Source organism: Cyprinodon variegatus, unplaced genomic scaffold (assembly GCF_000732505.1).
Source record: "Cyprinodon variegatus isolate N-32 unplaced genomic scaffold, C_variegatus-1.0 Scaffold254, whole genome shotgun sequence".
Lineage (NCBI taxonomy): Eukaryota > Metazoa > Chordata > Actinopteri > Cyprinodontiformes > Cyprinodontidae > Cyprinodon > Cyprinodon variegatus.
Window position 1 is genome coordinate 253,265 of NW_015150707.1, and position 24,308 is coordinate 277,572.

Consider the following 24,308-nt stretch of genomic DNA (forward strand, 5'->3'; position numbering starts at 1 on the left):
TTTGACCATCTTTATGGACTATCATATTTTAAACAACAGCAGCAGCAGTCTGCTTGGCTCCGGTTCAGTTATAGACTATTTTCTTAATCTACAATCAATTACTGCAAAGGAAGAGCACTCAAAATCATGCTGGGATAATTAGTTAACATAGAAAAAATATAAAAATTGGATAACAATCCCTGAAACTAACTCTTGTCATTTTTAAAGAAAAATATGTCAGGTTCCCAGAAATGAACTCTCTTCGTTTTGTAAAAATTATGTCTCCAGGGATACAGAAAATCAATGAATACAACATTAATTTGAAACTATGATTATAATTAAAAAGTAAAATCTTAAAAACTATAAACCATTTATCTACATATTTGATAGTGTTTCTAACCATTGCATTTCTATTTGTCTGTTTTGTATGAGTTAGATTAAATCTACAGGATCTTTTCTGCCTTATATTGTGTGTTTTACTTGTTAATCCTGAAAGTCTTCACATCCTAACCCCTTTCTTCCTGCTTGCAGTTTTCATGAATGCTGCTATCCCAATTGCAGCTGTGCTGACGGTGAGTTTTGCTGCATCTGACAACAACTTAGCATAGTGGTGTACTTAGTCAGGACTTAACTGTTGAGGGTTTGCCTTGTAGTGAAGTAAGAACAGCTTCTGAATGTTAGAAAGCATTTCACAACCTGACAGCCTCGTACTAAATCCTTCCTGTTTTAATAGAAGTCCTTCAAGGCTCGAGAAAATCAGAAAAGGCATAGAAACGCATGTGGGGAGGGTGACTCTGAGGGACAAACAATCCATCTCTGATTCGATCCACTTTTAATAGATGACACCTATCTGTTTGCCTCTAAGAGTTTTTGCCTTGAACTGGTCTCACCTGACTGTCAGTTTCAGAGATGTAAGCTTATTTATTTGCAGACTAACCTTTGACATTTTATCCATACTGTGGTTCTGCAGACATTTGTTGTTCACGTCCACATTTCTGAAGATGCAGACCTGTCCCCAGCTGTGGCCTTCGCCTCGCTGTCTCTCTTCCACATCCTGGTCACCCCTCTGTTCCTCCTGTCCAGTGTGGTGCGCTCCACCGTCAAGGCCCTCATGAGGTGAGAGACGGCGAAAAGGTTCAGCTTGTTTATACTTGTGGTTTAAGCATTTATCAGTAATAAATGTCTGGGGACAGAATCGCTGAAGGGGCAGTTAAACTGCAAACCACCTGAGAATGAGCAGAGGACAGGAAAGCAGCCTGATTAGATGAAGCACTTGACCTTTTTCCTGCAGCAGATGGAGCAGCCTCGTTATTGAATCGTGTAACTAACACCATTGCTTCTCCCCTGTTTTGTTTCTATGACCCTAAGATTTTTTTTGTTTCATTTTACTCAAGAGCTTTTCAATTACTTTGACAGGAATAGGATCATTTTTGATCAGGCTGCAGATGTTTCTCCATCCAACGACCGTTCCATAATCTTGTCATCCCTTTGACCGCTCATAGGGCCTTGCTTATTACAGTGAGCTGTAGGCAGGTCTTTGTCTTTAGGAAACGGATATTAAACCCATCTGTAAGCCAACATGGTTATATTGTCAAAGAGAAAAGGTTTAAAAGATGTTTTTATCCTGTGGACTGCTTTGTATTCATATCCCTTCATCAGTTCCAATACTATAAACCATAATTTATCTTATTTTCTAAAGGCTTACGCAAACTATTGCTTAACAGTGAAGTAGAATAAAAGTTTTATTTGATTTTAGTTCTTCATCTTTCAACACCAACAATCTAGAGGTTTGGTATACTTTATCTTGGTACCCCTAATTAAATGAAGACTTCTTGTTAATAAACAGAATACACCTGTGTATCAACACTACTAATTTGTGAAGGATTTTTTTTTTCAACATTACTTGACAGGAAGCATCTTAGATGTAAAAATGTAATGAAGACACAAGACAATTCAGAATAACAGTTTGTGAAGAGCGGGGTTAGGTTATAAAGCAATATGTTGAGCTTGAAACATCTCAAGGAGCACAGCCTAATCCTTCATCCCAGAATGGAAGGTAAGAACAACTGCACACCTTCCGAAACTTAGCCGTCCACATAATTTTACAGGCTGCAATAACGAGCTTTAATCAAAGATACAGCTTAGAGCTCCATAATTACTATGGAAAAGCAGCAGAGACTCATAGCTCAGGTTGAAGAACAAGTCTTGGACATAAATCTGGCTTTTTGTTTATGATTATCTGCTCATTATTGTGTGTGTATTTTTCATAAGATCATGACAAGATAGATTGATTTGAGGTTTGAATATGACTAAATATAAAGAAGTGCACGTGGTGTAGAGACTTTTGCGTGGCATTGAAAGCTGCAAAAAAAAAAAACTGAGGGCCTGAGGGCATGAGCAAAAATTTAACAATAGGGGCACACAGCTTTAAGAACCATCATCCCGGCTGTGCCTCTGGGAAATGATCACAGCCTGGACAATCCTGCAATCACAGATAGAAATTGGCCAAGGACTGCCTCCAGACTGATCACAAATGGAACATCAGGCATTTCTTCTTCATCGGTATTCCATTACTGGTGTGTCAGTATCATTAAAATACCTTATCTTGTAGATATGGGTGGGGAAGCTGCCTGTGATCCTTAGAGATGCTTATTTTAGGGACAGAGTAATATAGAGCACTAAACTGTGTCAGGAAAAGAAAAAAAACAGCTGAATGTTCCTTATCTTTGAAAATGATGAAAGATAAAAACATCATATATCTACTATTATTGCATAACCAAGACTGGAGGTGTTCTTGTGATCTCCAAGGCTCATCTCTTGCGAACATCTTTGCTGTTTTTTGTTAAAAAACTGATGTACATGCTGATGTTTCCTGTGTGTGAAATTGGACAAATTAGTACCAATTAGTGTTGATTACTGGTATATTATTCAGCAGATATTATGCAAAACGATTTATGTGGCCTTTATAAAAAGACAGGAACCAGGTGATTTACCAGAGAGATGCAGAGATGAGAGTGTCTCTCAGGCATTGAGAGAGTGAGAAACTGGCTTACTCACAGGGAGCTTCTGACTCCCATCTCCTTCTTTTCCATGAAACCTGATCCAGTCAGTCGGAGAAAATCAGTTGTTTTAGTCGTTCGCTTTAATTCTTACTTTGACTTTCTTGTTTTTCAGTGTCCAGAAGCTTAGTGAGTTTTTCTCCAGTGATGAGATTGGAGATGAACAGGAACCCAAGGCCACCATGTCCTCTGGCTGCAGCAACCACAACCAAAACAGATACCAGGCAGTGGTGGGTAAATCCAAACCTGACTCTCTATTCTTTGGAAATAAGGGGAAAACACTTGATTCTCTGCTCCTTTGTTTCTGCTCCGTCTTAGCTGTGTTTTTTTCTTAGCTCCTATTTTTATCTCTTCCTCCACCCGACCGCTATCTTTGACCAATAACCCTCCTTCTCGTTCTGGGTATCATACAACCCCCGTCTAGTCATCCTCTAAGCCTTTCCCTTCGTCGTCCTCCTCCTTTTTCTCCCGATACCTCCAGCCACTCAAGGTAGTGAACCGGAAGCACCCTCCGAGGGACGAGTGGAACAACTACAGCTCACAGGGGGACCAGGAAAGTGACAGGCTGTCCCAGGAGATGGGCCAAGACATCTGCATTAAGGTAACAATTATGAATCCGTTTTTCTCTGGCCACCTGAACTGATAAGAAATTAGATATGAGCAAAGGAGAAGGGATAGGTTGAAATTTGCCCTCTCCTGTATGGAATATTAAGTGTAACCCTCCAACAAAACAAGGACTGATTATGGTTATCTTGTGATTTTTGTCAGGGAGATGTAACTAAAGTTATGGAGCTAAAAATATCATTATTCTCTGCATTTCAGCGCATTTCCTTTTTCTGCAAACCCAACAGGCTGCAAGGCTTTGTAGTATTATTTCCTTTTGCTTCTTGAAAGGTTTCGCTGCTCTTTGCCTTGCTGAATAGTGTGCCTGAAAATATGATTCTTTTCTATGTAACAGATCCATCAGATCTTTAAATGAAGTAATTGGATTCAAGTGTCTCATCAAAACATGATCTGCTCATTTGAAGCAATGTTTGAAATAAACTGATTGATGAGTCTGCTTAATAGCCACTTTAGTTCAGAAATGTAACTGAAGAGAAAAAGGAAACAAAAACGTTCTGGATCAAAAATTCAAAATGCTGTGAATTCAAGTTTTTTTCAAATGTGACTGAAAATAGTCTCTCTGCTCTCTGGAGTTGTTCAACCACCTAAAGTCTTTTCAAAAGTATTACATTTTTATGGATTCCTATGAGGCTTCATGGTGGCACAGTGGCGCTGTTGCCTTGCAGGAGGAAGGTTATGAGTTTGATTCCTCGGCCGGGGTCTTTCTGCATGGAGTTTGCATGTTCTCCCCATGCATGCGTGAGTTATTTCCTGGTACTCTGACTTCTTCCAACATTGCAAAATCATGACTGTTAGGTTAATTGGCTTCTCTAAATTGTCCTTAGGTGTGAGTGTGTGTGTGTATGGTTGTGTGTCTCTGTGTCCCTGCGGCAGACTGGCGACCTGTCCAGGGTGTACCCCGCCCCTTGCCCATAGACTGCCGGAGATAGGGACTGGCCTCACCATGACTATGATGGAATTAGCGGGAAAAAATGGATGTATGCTTCCTATGAAAGACGGCTTTTCTCCTTTCTTTTTGAATGTCATCTTAATTCTTAACTTCTCCATTGTTTTCAGATAACTAGTGGTTATTTCACCTGGACTGACGGACCTCCAACACTGTCAAATGTGGATATTAAGATTCCCTTCGGTAAGCATCAGTGAATAAAGTCACAAAGTCTCTGTGAGGAACCCTCTCAGTTGAACTCTTTTTAAAAGAATATGCTTCTTTTTTAATTTGTAATGTCTCTGATGAACTTTGTCAGGGAAGCTGACGATGATCGTGGGTCAGGTAGGCTGTGGGAAGTCGTCTCTGCTGCTGGCAGCACTGGGAGAAATGCAGAGAGTTTCTGGAACAGTCATCTGGAACAGGTCTGATTTATTTTTTTTACTCTAATTGGCTGAAAATCTCTTTCTTGTATTTTTTTGTTATATGTTTTTTTTTCTTTCATTTTCTCTTTTCATCATATTACTGGCTGAAGAGAAGCAAACTATTATTTTGAAAAGTTTGTAATTTTTCTTAAAGTTTCTGTTTTTCTTTTTGCTTGGTAGTAGGTCTGTTTGGGATTTCTGGGTCGTTTGTGCAGCAATAAATTCTGAGTTCCTGACAGAGCAATTAACTGACCTTGCAAGAACTCTCTCTCGCTGTGATTTATCAGCTTCTATTTTTCATGGTAGGAAGTAGAGCCACAGAACAATGTGGGGATTGTTTAATGCACCACTAACCCATATTCAGCCAGCTTCTCCAGAGAACAAAGCTAAACAGTTGCTGTTCCTGCAAATAAGAACCAAACCAATCTACATTTCTGCCCCATTTACCTTCTATTCACCTTTGATACCATCTGCCGCATTACTGATTTGGCTGATGTGTACAAAAAAAAAATAAAAAAATCCATCTCCACATCTGTTGTTTTTTATTTTTTATTAACATCAACTAATACATTTAGCTGATAGTTCATAATTTATATTGATATAGTTTTTTTCATGTAATTCTAAATGGTAAAAAAAATAATATTTATAAGCAAACGATGTGACCTAATGGTTCAGAAAAAACAACAGCTCCAAGCTAATTATAATATTGCTAAAATTTATCCCAGCTAGCATTTCAAAGGGTAACCTGAACTGTCTTATGTTAAAGTGCATATTGCTCTATTTTAAGTAATCTTCCAATTATTCTCACTTTTTTTCTTTTTTAAATGAATATAGGAATTAATGGTTTAGTTACCTGGGTTGCTGATGTTGCTGATTTAAACAGTTTTGACTTGATAAAAAAAACCCATTGATACATTTAGGAACTCTTTTGTTAAGTAGTTTAAAAAAAAACACAGATTTTCTTACTACAGGGAGGAAAAAGATGTTATCATTAACCAAAAATAAGAATCAACAGCAATGTTTTTTTGTTTTTTGTTTTTTTTTGGCTTCAATGCTTTCGACAGCTTATAGGTTTCTGTGTTCTTTCTGTGTTGATTTTCTGTTCAGCCAATCTGTCAGCTGGGTTATTGCTCACAGATAGAGAAAGCTTTTTTTTTGTATTTAGTGTTTGTCTTTTGTTATATATTTAAATGATGATCTTTTGTTTTTGTGTTGCATCACTTTGGACAAGTGCAGTTGCTCTAATATCTTCTACACAAATATATTTGATTTGATTAGATTAAGTTAATCACAAATTTCTAACATATAATTTTTTTCAGATTTCAGTTCAGGAATATGTGCTTTTTGTTAAATATTTGCATGAACTCAACAGTGTTTGCTGGTATAAACATGTTATGGCTCTATTTGCTGGAATACCTGTATCACTGGAATGGAGGTACTGAACCTGTGGCTGCGGTTCTGGAAGGCCCAGGTTGCTTTAATGGTGACCTTCAGCTCATCTGTATTATTGGTTTTAGTGTCTCTCTTCTTCCTCTGTACTGTAACCAGTTTAGTTTAGGGAAGTTTGCTGAACACTCCAGCTTTACTTCCATCGCAGCTTTACTATAGTCTTTGCATTGTGGGAGGATCCCAAATCCAGCTATATAATAAAGTCTGCATCTTCATGAAGCTTGTGAGCAGAGGGAGAATGAAATGCTCTTTATTATTGGATGGCTGAGTTGACTTTGGACTTAAAACGGATCAGACAAACACGGGCAGATTTTATGGTTCCTCAGATTATTACTGAGACTGAAACCTTTAACAGGACCTTCCTATAGTCTTTTTTATCCTGACCTCGGGAAATAGGCTTCAGATAGTGTCTCTAGCCTGGTAGTGGTTTAACACATGAAATGCAGCAGTTGAAATCAATTACCTATTTTATTTCAGCATGCTACATCTTGAAACTCTATCTCCTTTAAACTCTTAATTAAATGTCACAGTAATCTCAACACTGCAGAGATCCATGTCACATGTACCAGATTTTTTCCTTCTATCACAATTTTCGCAATATGCTTTAGTACAGCGGTGTGAACAGCCAGCCTTCTTAAGAATGACTTTATCTATCTTGATCTCACTGGAAAACTGTACAGTCAGTAGTATATGTGTACCAGAACAAAATGAGGCATTAAAACTGTTTTTTTGGTTATAGCCAAGATACTTAGTTTGGGATTTTCATTTACTGAACAAATCTTAGAAATGAACAAACAAATGAAAAAATAGGAGGAAAAAAAAACAAAAAACACTTCAAATAATTTTTCTCTCCACAGTCCTATTTCACCCAGATTCCCTACTGCTCCTCTGTTCTTTCACAGCAATCAACAGATCTGTTTTCTCATGCAGTATTTTTTTTTTTCTGACGTCACATCCTGAACCTCCAGATGAACAAAATACACTGTTTGAATTGTTCGGTGTTTCATATTCACAATCCAGCTGATTGAGAACAACCCCCATCTTCTGCAAAACACCACATTTATTTAAATTCATGTGGCAGTCTTAAAATCCCTTCTATTGTTCCATCTGACAGCGCTCTAGATGGAGCCATGTTTCCTGTCAGTCAGCTGCAACAACTAATTAAAGTCTACAGCTTCTCTCTAACAAAGGCAGATGCTTTTTGCATATTTAGACTCATCTAGTTATCTATTTTAAACATTTATTTACAAAGGGATTCAACTTTATCTAAAAATTTCTCTATTTTCAAACAAGACGCCACTAGATCCTGAGATTTGTCCAACTTTCCAGGACAATATGACTGCTATCAGAGAATTGGAAGGATTTTCTGTATTGTGTTTGATTGAGATGCTTTTCTTGTCTACATAGGTGCAATCAAATCAATTCAATCCAGTTCAGTTTATTTGTATGGTGCAAATTCACACATGTCTCAATGCACTTTACAATTTAACCAGATCATGTAGTCAAATTGATTAAAAGTTTTCTATCTAAGGAAAACCAGATGATTCCATCGACTCCTTAACCCGAAGGCAATCCCTTTTAACAGGAAGGAACCAGCACAACCAGACTCAGTGTGAGCGGCCATCTGCCGAGGCAGACTGGGGTTGAAATAGACAGAAGCAGAGATACAGAAAGAATAAAATATACAAAAGGCAACTGTCAACCAGCTCCACAGACGGCCCCATCCAGAAAACACACAGCTGGGCAGATGAGCTCCGAGCCAGCTGCCATGTTAAAGGATGAGAGAGAACACATCCAGCATGTCCCAGTCAGAAAAACAGGACTACACTGAAAAACAGGCCGAGCTCCATATTCTATAAAGAAAGGTGTTAATGGCAGCAACACAGCTGATATTTCTCTCCAGGACGGTGTCACCACCAAACAGGAACAGACCAGATGAAGCTACTATGAGAAAAGCAGAGAGAGCAAAGTGTTAGAGATTGAAATAAAAAAAATTCTGCAGAGAGGGAGACAAACAGAGGTCATGAGATCATCTGCCACACTTTGAAAAGAATTGGATTCACACTGAGTGGTCCATGGGGAAGGAAAATATATAGAATAACAGCAAATTGCTCTGAACTGTCAAAACAGGCAGCATTGAAAAAAGAAGGGCTAACTTGCCTTAAAGAAGGACAGATTTCACCCATTGAGAGACGTGTTATTATTTACTGTTATTCTTTTTTACTATGTATGCATTTTTGTTTGCCTAAATGCCAGTATGAGAATGCATTTGAGATGCTCTTGTCTGGGCTTTGTTAGCCTTTGCATATTTCAGATGTATTTCTGTGTCATGTTGGGTTTTTTTATTGTTTAGTTGTTGTTTTTTGCTACAAACTTGACTGCTGGGCTTAACTGAATGAATGGCAGCATGGGGAAAAAGAATAAAACCAAAGCATCAACACAACAAACCTAAGTATGCCGAATAAATGAGTAGACACCTATAGAGGAAATAGTAAGTGTGTTATAATGACCATCACAAAGTCTTGGTCCGATAGAAAAATGGCTTTTGAAAGGATAATGTTTGGCTTGAGTTTTATAGCTTAAAGGGAAATTCTACTGAGGAATCGTATTGAACCAGAAAATATGGATTTCTTATTATTCAGATATTCAAAAGATAAAAATATTTTTGATTATATACTAACTAACCTAAAGCAGAAAAAAAAAAACAATTGATTTAATCTCAGTAAGTAAAAATGTTGTCATTTTTGCATCTTTGGACTATTTCTGAAAACAAAAACACATTTATCTAGTTGTGACTGTGTGTTTCCTATTTTCAGTTTCAGAACATAAACCGACCAGCAGAGTGCATTTAAATGAGCTCAGTGACCAGTGAGACGTCCCTGTTGCTGAACGTTGGGTCACCTCTCAGAGTCATGCAGCTATCAGTCTCCATTTGTCACGGATGTTTTTAGTTTCCTGATTAAAGCTGCTTGGCAGATATGCTTAGCCTCTTACTCACTTCAGCTGCACCAATGCCAGGGTCATACTGGCACCACCTCTGATTTTGGCTTCAGTAAAATCACTTGTCACCTGCGTGAATCGTCCTCCGATGGCTAAGCAGCTGTCAGCTCTCCTTGGGAAGCATTTTAAGAGTTTTCTTTTTGTGCTTCAAGCATGTTGACTGCTGTTATGTAATGCTATAGTCACAACTATTCACCCTTTAACACACCCAGAGTGGCACCATCTCATTCTAGACATATTTCCTTTTTGTTCAGTGCAGAACTAGAGGCAGCAATAGCAAAGTGTTGGAATCAGAAACACTAATATACGGTAGCAAAAGGCAATAGTCTGTGCCTCGCGGAGGGTGGGAGGTATTACTAATCAGAGGGTGAGTCTGCAAGACTGCCATGTCCATAAAGATGTTCTCAATCACTGTGATCGGAAATAGGTTGTGATTGTGACTTAACTATAACTAGCCTCCTGCTGGTATTCATGAGTCCATCTGTCAGAGCTTTAAATGTAAAAAAAATGTCACATTAAACCGGCTGTCTGATATATCTGTAGGAAAAAGAAAAGTACCCTGGCTGATAATGGAAAGACTGGCTTTTAACATTGAACTTTCTCTTCAGACAGTTCTGATTATATCAATCAATCTAATTGCATTGCAAATTTAGATAATTAAAATTTTAGTAGTTCACGTTTAACTTATTTAACCGTTACATGTAGAAATGTATCAGTCATCTTCAGTTTTTTTTTTGTGGTTTTTTTTGCTGTTAATGTGCAATACTTTCTAATCCTTCAATATAGTTTCTATATATATTTGGTTTTGTTTGGCCTTTTGCCGCTTCTCTGGTATTTTTATTCTTGTGATTCTTATTTTTTTTTTTACAAATATTGTGCTGTCTAAGCTGCGGTCACGCTGTTTCTTATGTTGCATGTTTATTGGTGTACTAAGGGTTTAGTAAATAAGCAAAAGATCATTTAAATATTTTCTAACCCTTTAATAATCTGGTTTATGCAGAGATCGGATTTTGTACATTTGTTTTTCAAATGTGTAAAAAGGTGATCTTAACTACATATTCAGCATTAAAGCTGCAGCACTTACCACACCATGCAAACACATTGTAAGGTATGCAGAAAAATAAAAAAATGTTGTGTGAATGCAGAGGACACAAATAACTAAATCCAGGTCTGAATGTATTCCCAAAAGAGGTGCTGTAAACAGGATAAGACAAAATGTAATGCAATTCAACATAAAAATTAGAAAGTGGGCAAATTAACAATATCCGACCTTATAAAAAAAGAGGAATATTTACTGGTGTCATGTCTTTAAATAAGCCCTGCAAATTAAACAGAAAAAAAAACAAAAAAACAACAACTGAATTCTTCAATCCGGGAACCATCTTATGCCTTAATTATTCTTATATCAGAGTAAAAGCTTTTGTTAACTAATTTCCCTTTCTTATGACTAGGCAGTAGATTGTAAGTATACAAAAAACATGATTTAATTACAGGATGGCCTCATGGAAGGAATATCTGAAAGTTGGGTTGTTGTTTTGTTTTTTTACTTTTATTGAATATCCTTCTTCTTCTCCATCTTCTGTTGTTTAAGGGCGGTTGGAAAGCAGCGTTTAGGTGCACTTTACCGCCACATTCTGAATATGAGTGTGGATCAGAGTTTTAAAATGTCTCTAAATTCTATAATAAAAAACTGTTTTCCTAAAAAAAGAAAATGGATACTTAAATAAAACATGCCCTGAGTCTAACTGCATGCCTAATTTTCTGTGTTTGTTTGAGTCAGGCTTAGATATCAGTAGATCAGTATGGACCTTCAAAATAAAAGTTATTAACACTGTTCTATTGTTTATTTATATAAAATGAGTGAAAATGTAAAATGCATCATCTGAGTATTTTGATACCAACATTAAGAAATATTATGTTTTGCATGACTCTAGCATTTTTCTGTGTGTAAAAACTAAATGTAAAAACTAACTTTAAAACTATTAAACCCGATGTGTTATTTGATAAATTAATTAGTTTAGTTTTTTTTGAGTCACCAACGTTTAATTGTTTGATCTTAAGTAAAAAAAGTCTTACAATTCAAGAAAAAGTATATCTGAAAAAAAGATGTAGATGAACGTTGTTTACACAACTTCTCTTCCTGATGGTGTGATCCTTGTCCTCGCTGCTGTATTTTAAAATCACACAGCTTTAGTCTTTCTCTGGATTGAATTGTAATTTGCGACTTTGCAGGGTCAAATAATAATAATAATGCACTGCCAAAGAAGTGTTATGATTACATGATCAAATTCAAGTCACGCAGTTTGATTTTGTGGCGTTATTCCTTCACCTTTGTTGAATAAAATACAGTTATTTGTTAAATCATAGATCAGACAGGTCATCCACCATCTCTGATTTAAACATAGATGTAACTTCTTGCAAACAGATCTATAATTTCTGCCCTGATTTCTCCCTCTAGTTGTTGTTTCTCTGTTCACCTCACCTGTTTATGTGGCTCCATATGTCAAATGAAACATTCGTTTTCTGCTTTTTCTGCCTCTTTCAGTAGACAGTTGTTAGCTGAAACTCTTCTTGCCATTAAGTGCTTGATTTGATATTTAGCCTAACTTACAAAGACATGATGAGGGGAAAATAGCAATATATTTATTACTTGTGAAAGTAAACGTTAAAACGTTATTTTTTCCATTGCATGGTCTCAGACAGTTGTTAATCAACTTTTATGTAAATTCAGTTTGGTGATAAAAAGAGGATGTTTAAAGGAGATACACATCAGATATCTATAGCTTTATATATTGATGTTACTTCTGCAATATATGCATATCGATGCATATAAAATATCTACTTCAGCATTGGGGTTGGGATTCTGTTTTGGGTTTGAACCAGAAGTGATAAGTGTTTTCTAGTTATGAACATAGGACAACACATAATAATATGTGTTTGTCTTTTCTTTTACATCAATGTTATTCAGAATAATTGTCAGAAATAATCTGTAGAATGTATCCTGATAAAAAGAAATGAAAAACAAAATGGGCCATAAATGTTGAAGCTCTCATATGATGCAATACAGCTTGAACTGTACTGTAGATGGTGCTTGCTAACAATCTAATGGATTTTTATTTAGTGTTTGGGGGTATGTCTAACAGGGTTTGTTAGACTTTATCAGGTTTCTCAAACTTTTATGCAAGTTTAATTACTTATTGCTTTGCCTGCAAGTTGGTTTAAATTACATTTGATATGAAGAATATGAAATATATGTGCAGAAAATGCATTGCTATAATTTTCATGCTGCAGCCTCCATAAGTCTTATAAAAGCCACAGCTCTGCAATCTGCTCAGTGGTGATTAAAATGTGTAGGTAGGTCTTTACAGTACCTGTGTGTTTTATTTTGCCAGCTTTTATTGCATCAGTTTGGTGTAGAGCGCTTTACATAACTGCTTCATAGCAATGAGATTGTAACCTAGAACCTTCAAACCCAAGGCTGTTCCTTCCATCAGGAAAGCTGACTATTATCTATCCTAATGGTTTAACAACAACATAATTCTTTTAATTCACATTTGTTTCTCTTAAGCCTTTCAGTTTATAATCTCCATAATTTGAAGAGGGTGAAGATGGTTTAACACATTCCAATCTGAGTCAGTTTGTACTTTTATAAGCTGGACCAATAAACTGATTGGGAATCTGTTTTACTTAAAGATTAGACATTAGCTTGATGAGGGAACTAGATTGCCCTCTAAGGAACCCTTACATTTAATGATGAGTTTCTAACTGCTGGAATCATTTGTGAAGATCGGATCTTACTGCTGATTGAAAGAGGAAAAGCATGGCCTCCTCACACATTTTTCTCTCTGAGATAACCCTTAATCCTCTAAGGTGTTGATTAAACTAAATGAGAAATCTCTTTCTCAGCTTCAATCAGGCATGAACATGATTAACATGTCATCACAACGACCAAAGGATGGAAAACAATCAGATGTTCCCACCAGACTTCAAGTTCATTCAAGTGTTTTGTGGTGATGAGATCTGATAATATTGTTGCCTTGAGGGGTTTTTACTTTTTGAAATCTGATCACTTTATGAATACAAACCACTAGTTTTAGTTTTAGGAAAATATACTGATATCATTAGTATTTAAATTATCATTCAATTCTTCAACAGTTAACATAAAACTGGAAAATAATCTCTTTAAACTTTCTATTTCAAGAGTTCATTTTATCACAAAGCCTTGTTATTACATACCGTAATAGAATGTGCTTGCATTCAGATTTTCTAGTCTTATTATCAGAGCTCTGCAGATTCCTGTTTGCATATTCAGGAAAGCATAGTCCTTTCCTAAGCTGCTAAAGCAAAGGCTGTTTTGTGTGCTGAAAGGCATTAAAGAGGATCCTGTGGTGGAAGTTGGGTCCAAAAGCTGTTTGTGTCTTTTTGAATTGTGCGCCTGTGTCAGTGCCCCCTCCTTCGCAAAATTTCTCTATGCTGGAAACGCCTCCACCGGTGTTATGCCGAGAAACACCTGCCTGTTGAGAATTACCTCCCCTCTCGCACAGTGATGAGAAAACAAATTTAAACATGAATGAAAATGGAACTTTAAATATATTCTTAATGTTTTCATATTTCTTATGCATGGATGCCCTGAAACTGAGAGTTTTGGTGGAAAAGGTAAATGTCGAGAATTGCCTTCCTTGTCGTCGGAGCGTGCATTGCCCCAAACTCTCTCACAATGATAAGAAATTGGATTGAAACATAAACAAAAAAGGGAACTTTGAAGCATATTCTTAATTTTTTGTCAAAAATGATATAGAATGGTGTTGATAGCAAAAGCAGAAAACGCCACCCACTGAGCAGAGAATATATTCATCAGACACTGACTGTAGCATATCGACTAAAACGTGTCTCAACACAAGAAAAAATTCAGTTTATTTGAATTTACCTGTCCACCAATTTTAGGGCATGCATGCATAAGAAATATGAAAAGATTAAGAATATGTTTAAAAGTTCCCTTTTCATTAATATTTCAATCCATTTTCTCATCAGTGGGCGAGAAGGGAGCTAGGCTAATTCTCGGCAGCCAGGTATTTCTCAACATAACGGTGGACCGCTGGTCAAACGGCGCACAAGTAATGCTTGGAACCTACGTAAATAACATCACAAAATTATGATTGATTGACAAACAAGTAGCCAATCCACTTTCAACAGTAGGCAAAGTGGATTGGCTAATGTTTTGTAGGCACTACCATGGCCAGAGTTTATGGATGGATGTTATGGATGTTAAATGCAAGAATGCCATCTATCAATTAAGTCATTTTATATTAATCTGGATATTTAATTTCTGAGAAAAATCCTATTTAATACCTTTAAAATTTTCATGTTCAGATATTAAGATATTAACTCGTAGATATTTCACACAGTTTAGGGGTCTGTTTTGACTCAGCATCCATCTAGTAGTTTCATTTCTTTATAGCTTTGCTCTAAAATATATATTAATTTACACAAACAGAGATACATTTTTTATTATACAGTTGTTTTTTTTTATTGTCGTTGTTGTTTTTAATGGGCTAATCTTATGCCGGCCTTCAACTCAAATATCTGGAGTGAAAATAAAATATAGTGGCCTTGTTGTTTCAACAGTTTTGCTGGGAGAGCATAACTCTCTTTACAAGAAATGTTCAAACACAGATCCGTGTAAATGTTTCTCATATAGGTGCATAAAATTATTGCTCGATTTGTTGATTTATTGCAAATTTCAGCTTTGATAAAATTCAGTATTTCCTACCAGCAATCTGTTGAACAATAGACTTTAAGAGTCCTGGAAAACTTTTTCTTCATGACAGTTTAAAAAGAGAAGCAGAATAATTCAAGTAAATTCAAGGAAAGCAATATGTTAGCTATTCAAGAGCATGAACAAACATTTCACACAAACTTTTACATTTTCTTTGTTTGGCAAATGATACAGAAGTTAATTGAATTCTGGTTAAAGATGATCATTTAGTTTCTTTTATAAAATCCAGGCTCACCCATATGTTAAATCAAACTTTCTATCTTTAGGTCAGGTTAACCTTTGCTGTCCTACAAGTTTCCAATGACCTTTTTTTATTTCTGAGTTTTGTATTTAATTTGCTTAGAATTTGGCGACTAATTTATAAATGATTAAGCATGATTTTATGAATAACAAGGCAGAATTTTGCTAATCAATTGACCATTTTTCTTTTATTTTGAATTTAAATGCTCCTTTATCAAAGCACCCACTCTTCTCAAATCATTCTTTTCCAGAGAAAAAACTGCACTCAGAGCTTAAATAGATTTATGATTTCCTCCAAGAATGTCATTCCTTTATGGATTCACAATTTAAATTGATTATTTCTATGAGGTTTAAAAGGAAGACTCCAGGTGAAATCTTTTACATCACCCTCTAGTTTACTTTATTTTATCAGCTTTCCACAGAATCTGGGAGTTGTTTATTTGTGGGTTTTTCCAAATCTTCACTGTCCCTGCATATTTATTTCTATGGTTACAGCCTGTAAAGGCATGCTGCCTGTGCTGCATTTCATTGTCTTCTATTGACATTTATGAAATAGGTTATGTCAGCATAATTGTGGTTCGATTTCTAAAAAGATATATTTGTTTAGACGGGTCGGCCCCATCTTCCCTGTTCCTTTAACAGCTGCAGGGTTCTGTATTGTTTATGAGTTACTAATCTTTTACAGCATAAATATTTTTTTCCCCCCTATTTCAAAATATAACTTTTATTGGCCCTTTGATGTCTTTCATTCATCCTATTTGAATACCTTTATTGTTGTTATTGATCTATTTTCTATTAAAGAAAATACAGACACTAAAGGTCAGACACTACAGGTTGAATGGAAAATTCCTGTTTGTGAATATTACCAAACTGTTTCTTTCTCCCATTTCCTTCTCTTTCTCTGACGCAGCATATAACAGCTGTGTTTTTACATGTTCAAGAGCAGGTTATAGGAGCTCCTTAAATGTCAGCTTCCTCTCCCCTTCATAGTGCTTGTGTGTTACTGTAGCTTCTGCAGTAAAACCCCCCCTTCACCCTCTAGTCGTCCTCAGATACGTCTGAAGTCACGAGAACACGATGTGTCAACCGAACACACGCCTAAAAATACACTACTGCCTCTACAGAGAATGTGCCAACCCAGTGTGTGTGTGTGTGTGTACAGTACACAAGTTATAAATAAGTCAGGAGTAGTTATGTGTTACATCAATATTACATTTTTCCTTGAGTTCTTCTGACTTTCCAAAACCATAAAGTTTAACAACATTGATTGCATTTCTTAAATCTAACTTTTTTTGTTATTGTTTCTTACAGATTCCCTGCCATTGTATCTGAAGGAGATGAAAGGTAAGCCAGACCCAAATACACAGGCCGGCGCTGTGATGTATTTTCAGCTTGCCTTGGAGAACATTTTCTGCATCTCTTAGGCGATCTCAAATATACTAAAAATACTGTCAGACTGCTGCTGTAAAGGACCCATTTATGCAGTTTTTAGTCCCGTTACCTGAGAAACAGGAGAAATGTACAACTAGGATTTTTAATGAATAAAAAACAAACCTCTAAGGCCGACTCAATCCAGTTATTTTTTTACTGAGACTAAATTGAATATAGAGTAGAATAGAATAGAATAGAATAGAATAGAATAGAATAGAATAGAATAGAATAGAATAGAATAGAATAGAATAGAACAGGATAGAAGGTAGAGTACATTTACAAATTTGATCACTTTAGAAGGCAATTATGTTTTTATATACAGATATTAGAGTAAGGGGTTCAGTTGAAAGCGCAGATGTACTCCTTTTAGATTTTCATTTGTAAAAATATCCTTTTTTTCTTTCATTTAAAATTATGTACCAGATAGTTGTCTTATTTCATTTCATAAAAATAAAACAATACATTTAAGTAAGTGTTTCTACATTAACATAATGTGGAAAAGTTTAAGGAAATGAATATGATAGGCACTGTTTGTAGTGTTTATATGATGTTATTAACCACTCTAAACTGTTTGTGATATTATAGATTATTCCTGCACTCATTTAGATGCGCAAACACACATATTTTCAGATCACTGACACAGAGCATGAAAAGAAGAAGGTTCACATTCAATTCTGCTGCTTATCCAGGATGATCTGTCACTTATCGTTCTTTTTCTTTGGCTCCACGCTCCAACAAAAACAAGAAGAAGAGGTTTTAGAGGACAAATATTTCAAAGCAGATATATTGGGAATGTATGTCTTTTATCTAGTGCTTTAAATAGTTTTAGATGAAACATTTTTCTTTTCTACTGTTGTATAATATGAAGTTTAAATATAATTCATTACTTGTGTTCATTGTATCTAAAGAAGGTTTTACCTTCTTACAAGTTCTGTTTTAGTTCTCTATTCTGCAATTAGAAAAAAATATGGAATTTGATCTTTTTTTATTATTTAAAAAGTACTACCATGATAATTAGTGCAGTGTGTTTTTTATTTTATTTTACAATCAAGGATAGATTTAGATGATTGTAAACCGTGTAATAATTACTCTTGCATATTAAAAAAGCAGATGGTTTTACTTTTTTACTGTGACCACCTAAGTAATAATATGCTTCTTTGGTTTTTTTTATATAATACGACCTTTAACACCCCCCATGTGACGTCCTTGGCCAATCCAGTGGGAGGGATCAAAGCCACCTTTTGTCCCCCCTAATTTTTTCTTAGACATACATAATATTAATCTCAGTGATCCCCACCACTAGTTAGAGCTGAAGTAGCCTCTTCGATGAGGCAAAACGTCCTCTAGAAAACTTAATGTCCAGTTGCCTAGACTGAACTTTTTCAAGCTATAGGCTAGAGGTTTATGTTCAAACAACAAATTCCATAAATCGTGCAAAGTTATGAAAAACACTATGTATGTTTCTGTGTATATGTATCCAATCCATTCTAACTTTATTTTTATAACACTTTAAAAAACAACAGGAACAGAGTGCTGCACAAAAGCAGAAATGTAAACACCAGTGAATGCACTAAAAATTAACAAAAACAATACCAAAAAAACGTTTAAACAAAATAGAAAATAAAAGAGCAATCAAAAACTCAACCTACACCAACATCCTTTTACGTATTAAATCCCAGAGAGAAAATGTAACTTTAAAAGCGATTTAAAAACAGTCAAAGTGGAAGTCTGTATCTATATATAAATACCAGTTTTCCTCACTCATCTGTCATACATGATATTCTCTCTGTGACCTTTAGCATCAGAGCCTCTACCTTCTTGGTTGGGATCTACTGCAATGAAGCTAAATCCAACAGGCTGAATAAATTATTGACATTCAAACCATGAATTCATTACATTTTCAATATAATAGGCACCACCTACACCGTCATAAGGACTCCAGTATTACGCACAGTGGTTTTGAATATATGGTAGATGTACAATATTATGGAAAGTTATTACATATCAAATATTGATACTTAAGTTTGAGGTTGTAATTTAAAAAAAAGTTTTCTTTTTATTATTAATATTAATATAAGTATTCACCCATGATATTTATTTATTTATTTATTATCAATTTAGCAAATTTGAAACAAGTAACACTAAAATAAGTGTAATGATCTGCTAGCAGGTAATCGTAGGCATCAGCAATATACATAACTTTAAGAATACTGTGAACTGAAGCCCGGAAGTAAATCTGACTACGGGCTGAGGTAAGAAAAAAGTTTAAACCTTTTGAGAAGGCTAAAAATGGAAAACGTGAAAGGGATCCTGTGTGAGAAAAAACAAGAGTCGATCATGGTTTGTTTGTTAGCACAGGCAGAAAGAAGAAGCCGGATGTAAAACCATTTCTCTTTTTTCAACATTATTATTAGACTAGTAAGTAAACACTTTGCTCCTGGTATACAGTCACATATCTTTGTTATTATTTTTGATGTTCAGTAGCAGTAAAATAAGACCAGTTATAGGTCTAGCGCCCCTAGTGGCCCGAAGTTACACTGTGTGCCTTTAACCAGATTAAACTTTCCTTTTACCATGAATGTGCAATCATACATAAATAATCATGTGATTAATTGGGCATAATATGTAACATTAAGGGTTTCTGTATCTAGGTGTTTAAAGTAAATAACATGAATAGAAAGGAGTTATTAGTACCAGGAAATGATGCATTCTTTTCCTCTATTAGTCTGATATAACTGACTAAAATCAATGCTATCAGTTCTTTTAATATGTATCTAGCTTAGAGTCTGTTTTTCATCTAATATATAAGTTTGATATTAAACACTAGAAATAAAACTTGAACAAAAATGTTAAGATAGCACAATCAAACAGCACCCTGAGTTTCAGACCTGAATTACTGAAGTAAATTAACTTAAATTCACTGAGATCTAAGATGCACCTTCAAATGAAATAACACCCTTTTTTTAAAAGCAAAGTCTCTGCAGTAGGAATAGATCAGAAATCACAATACATTGAAATCATGATTGGATTATAATTATTATCATTTTCATCGATTAGTGGTTTCTTGGTCTGTAATAAGTCAAACTATTATAATTGCAGCGATCAGAACGTCATTCTGGAAAGAGGTAGGTAAAGAGAAGAGTATTTTGTCTGCCTCTAATATTCAATGAGGGGATGTTCTCACAGGCAAACAGAAAACTCTGAGCTGCTGTTGATTTTCTGATGTCCACTTTTGGAATCAGACCCTCTTAGAAGTCCCTGAGTCTTAGCAGGTTGATGCTAATTTCCATATCAGTTGATTGCAGAAAGTCTAACAGGATGGGAGTGGAGGTGGGTGGGGGGATATTTTTAAGAAGGATAAGATTACTGTTAATGGTAGATGTGTTCATGTAGAGCAGAGGTCTGCCTGTTTGTTTTGGGCCGCTGAGTACTGACATGATTACCATAGCGAGGAGAGGGAAAACCGGCCCATATGTGTGTTTGTTTTTTTGTTAATCATTGCAGAAACACTCTGAGGTCAATTACCTATTGTCTGTCTAATGTTTCGGTGTTTGCCATTTTTTCCTGCAGTCCCACAGACAGAGATGCAGCAGGGGACGAAGACATCAGGTGAGTGCAAAAGTGGCGGCCTGTCTTCATGGAGACACAGCATCATTAAAAGCAGAAAGCAGCACTCAGTCTTATCTGTAAATCCATCTGCTGTTCTCCCTGCATGCCTACTTGGCACCAACCCTTAGCAGCATATTGACAGTACAAACATATAAGAGCGTCTAACGATCACTGCTCCATTAGTTTAAGAACTGCACATGTCTGAAAGCGATGTGATCCACAGATTTAAACAACTCCTTCAGCTCGGCCCATGTGTTAGATAGTAAAATTCAGACGTTGTTTGATTGATTACTCTGTGTGTTTATACTTAATTTCTTTCAGGAAGAGAGGCCCTGTGGCCTACGCTTCCCAGAAGCCCTGGCTGCTGAACACCTCTGTGGTGGAGAACATCACCTTTGAGATGCCCATGATAAAGTCCAGGTAGTCGCTATTAGGGGTTTACTGCTGTGAGTTCTTGTCCTTTGATAGCGTGATTTAGAAATGGTTGTTCAGAGTGTCATCTGTGCGCTATAACTGGGTCAGTAGTGGAGCCCTGCAGTGTATTATTGTTCATTATTCTAATTAGCCAAAAACTTCTGGACATTTTATTTATTTATTAGAGTAAATTATAATAAACCCGATGCTGTTTACGAACACAGACAAATTAGCCCTTTTATTAGTGCTGTTCTCTCTGTGGTTTGTTGTGAACGCAGCTTTTTATTGAAACACATGTCAGCTCAGCTAATTGAAACAGCTGCATTTGTCTAATTAAACCACAGATAAAACCTGGTGGACACATTGGAGACTACATATGGACTTCTACTGATCTATAAATATTGCTGAAAATATGACTGAGATGAATTTGCTGTCGTTAAATCTGATCTGACTAGTATCAGAGTAAGGTTGTTGTTTTTAGTTTTCTACCCAGCATGAGATACAGAAAAACATAAACTCTGAAAGCTGCTTTTGGCCTGAAAACAAACGGTCCAAATGGTGAAAACAAAAACAAGCCCAAGGTATGATACAGTCCTTGAGGAGCAGCTCTAAATGATTGGCTAAATGGAGAACAGAGTTCAGATGGTGATGGATGTGATACTTGAACTGCAAGGAAGCATTTAAGATATGTTTTTTAAAGACTAAAGGCATGGTCTCAGATGACTTGTATTTACATTTACAGGCTATTTGATATGGAGCTGTAGCTCTCAGAAAGCCTGCCCACTGATTCGAACGCAAAAGAAACAGCTTCTAATTCAGCGCAGAGATTGGATTGCTTAAATTATGGGATGAGGGATTTAATGCAAATAGATACACATGTGGACAAAATTGATTAAAATACATTTTAAAATTAATTTATTGAAAATACAAAAACGTAATTGTAACCTAAATAACTATTTAGTTGCTACACCTTTTGAGGCAATCATTGCAATCAAATGATACCTGTAATTGGTGATGACACCTCTACACCTATCAGCAGGTGTTTTGGCCCACTCCTCATGAGCAAACTGCTACAGTTGTCTCAGGTTGGAAAGATGCCTTTTTCAGACAGCATGTTTCAGCTCTGCCCAACGATGCTCAATAGGATTTAAGTCAGGGCTTTTAGAGTAGTCCAATGTTTAATCTTAGCCATTCTTGGATGTTTTTATCTGTGTGTGTTGTGTCATAATAATTGGCCTACGACTGAGACCAACCTTTCAGACACAAAGCAACACATTTCTCTCTGGAATGATAGACTTTAGATTTCATTTAACTCTGCAGAGATTCAAGACACCCTGTGGCAGATAGAGCAAAGCAGCCCCAGAACATAATGGAACCTCCTCCATGTCTCACAGTAGGACAGTGTTATTTTCCTTATATGCTTCATTTTTCTGTCTGCTAACAAAGAGCTGATGTGCATAGGCAAAAAAAGTTAGATTTTTGTCTCTTCTGTCCATGGGAAATTCTAACAGAAGCTTTGTGGCTTGTCAAAATGTAGTTTGGTAGATTCTAGTCTAGCTTTTTATGATTAGTGATTTGATTAGTGATAAGCAGTAATTTAAGAAATCTCCCAGTAGGTCCACTTTGGCTCCAACGGTTAAAGATAGATTCATCTGACACTGATGTTCCTTGAGCTTGAAGTTCTCCTTTAGTTCCAGGCTTGTTTGTTATCAGTGTCTTTGATTCGTCATCAATTTTCCTTCTGTGGCCACATCCAGGGAGGTCGGCTACAGTCACATGGATCTTAAATTTCTAATAATTGCAGCTTTAGTGACAGGAAAATCAAGCTACTTGGAGATGGTCTTTTAGTTTTTACCTTCAACCACAAGTAATCACTGTGCTGTAGATTGTAGACACTGCTGATGGTGATTAGTGGATACACATTGATTTAACATGTACCTTAGGTCACATTATTTCCAGTCTTTTATAAAGATACCAACATTTTTGTTCCGGTCTTTTTCATGTGTTTATTTTTAAAAGTCATCCTGTTTCAGCAAGGTTGAAAAGCTTCCTTTCATGTAGCCATTTTTCATATTTCTGATCATTGTGGGTTTTTCTTTCAGTAAGCAAGGGGTATAACAACAGTTTTGTCTACTTATATGTAGCCAAGCAAACAATGGACAGGTTTTAAAGTCCTGTTCAGAATCTTAAGATGTCATGTTCATTTCTGATTTGTTTAAACAATCTTTTGTTAAAATGTAAAGTGTATTTAAGATCTTATCAGGTATAGGTGGAAATGTAATATGAACTATTACATGAACTATTTTGCTATTTATATAAACTATTTTTCTTTGTATCTAAGGGAAACATGTTCCAGGACATTACAACCTTATGTCTTTTTTATGCTTTTCTTTTTTTTGTACTATATGCAATCTTTTTATATTGTCTGTTATATTATATTGTCTTTAATGACATCTTGCTTTAACTTTTTGTCCTCTAAATAAGATACTGGAACCAGAATTTCCCTGAAAGAGTAATCCCAGGGGATAAATAAACTACACAGTATAGAAACAACTTTAGAAGTGTTTTTAATAAAAAGAATATAAAATCTGCACAGTTTTTAGATCCATTATCAAAAATTGCTTTAGATCAAAAGCTTTCAGGCCTAACACTTTTTTTTTTTTTTAAAGAGAGCACTTTGAATGCATCCTTTGTAAATGGGAGCTTAACATCTAGGACCACAGTTTTAGTTTGTGTCGTTGTATTCAATCAGTTATTCTAATAATTTAAATGTGAGGTTTCTTATTTATCTTGGGGTTTTTTTCTTGACACCTCGACATTTCATTTACACATTAGCATTAAAATGCCTGGGTAGACTCATTAATTACTTCCTGAGTATTTACTATGACCTATTAGCTGTCAACCCAGGATGTTAAATGAAATTAAATGTCTGTTCTCCCAGTGGCCTTTGCTCTAAATTGAAAGTACTGAACCCTGATTAGGTTAAAGTCACTTTTTGACCTGATTATAAAACATAATTTCATTTCAAAGATGTTTTGTAATTCAACCTCCTCTCTTTAAACCAGTCCTGGCGCGACTCTGCATACTGTGAGCACCTTTGTTGGTAAAATCACAAAACACAGCATCAGTAGCACATGCTTAGACCTACAGCCATGAATTTCACAACAAGTGGCTGTTTTGAAAAGCTGCTTTCTTTCTCTTATGGCAACAGGCTGCCTCTCCGTAGGTTTAATGGACTGCTTTGTCTTGTTTTTTGCTTTGTTTGGTTTTTCCCTTCCTTTCATGAAATACTAATGGCACAGTGTGCTTTGTTGTTTTGGACGTGGTTTATGAAACAAAGTCTCCTGCTGCTCTGCCTCCACCATCCTATCATACAA

The 24,308-nt window shown here is 35.9% G+C and overlaps 1 protein-coding gene across 3 annotated transcripts in view; it reads left to right on the forward strand.

Moving 5' to 3' along the window:
* Nucleotides 1–24,308, forward strand: part of abcc8 (ATP binding cassette subfamily C member 8) — a 95,174-nt gene that overhangs the window by 40,266 nt on the left and 30,600 nt on the right. For 2 of the 3 annotated variants that reach the window (XM_015382313.1, XM_015382315.1), the window contains 9 exons: nucleotides 511–551; nucleotides 950–1,095; nucleotides 3,154–3,268; nucleotides 3,463–3,639; nucleotides 4,719–4,791; nucleotides 4,907–5,012; nucleotides 16,789–16,821; nucleotides 20,479–20,517; nucleotides 20,839–20,937. In XM_015382313.1, coding sequence (XP_015237799.1) covers nucleotides 511–551; nucleotides 950–1,095; nucleotides 3,154–3,268; nucleotides 3,463–3,639; nucleotides 4,719–4,791; nucleotides 4,907–5,012; nucleotides 16,789–16,821; nucleotides 20,479–20,517; nucleotides 20,839–20,937 — 829 coding nt within the window. The remainder of the gene's footprint in view (nucleotides 1–510; nucleotides 552–949; nucleotides 1,096–3,153; nucleotides 3,269–3,462; nucleotides 3,640–4,718; nucleotides 4,792–4,906; nucleotides 5,013–16,788; nucleotides 16,822–20,478; nucleotides 20,518–20,838; nucleotides 20,938–24,308) is intronic. The other variant, XM_015382314.1, reaches the window with a different exon arrangement.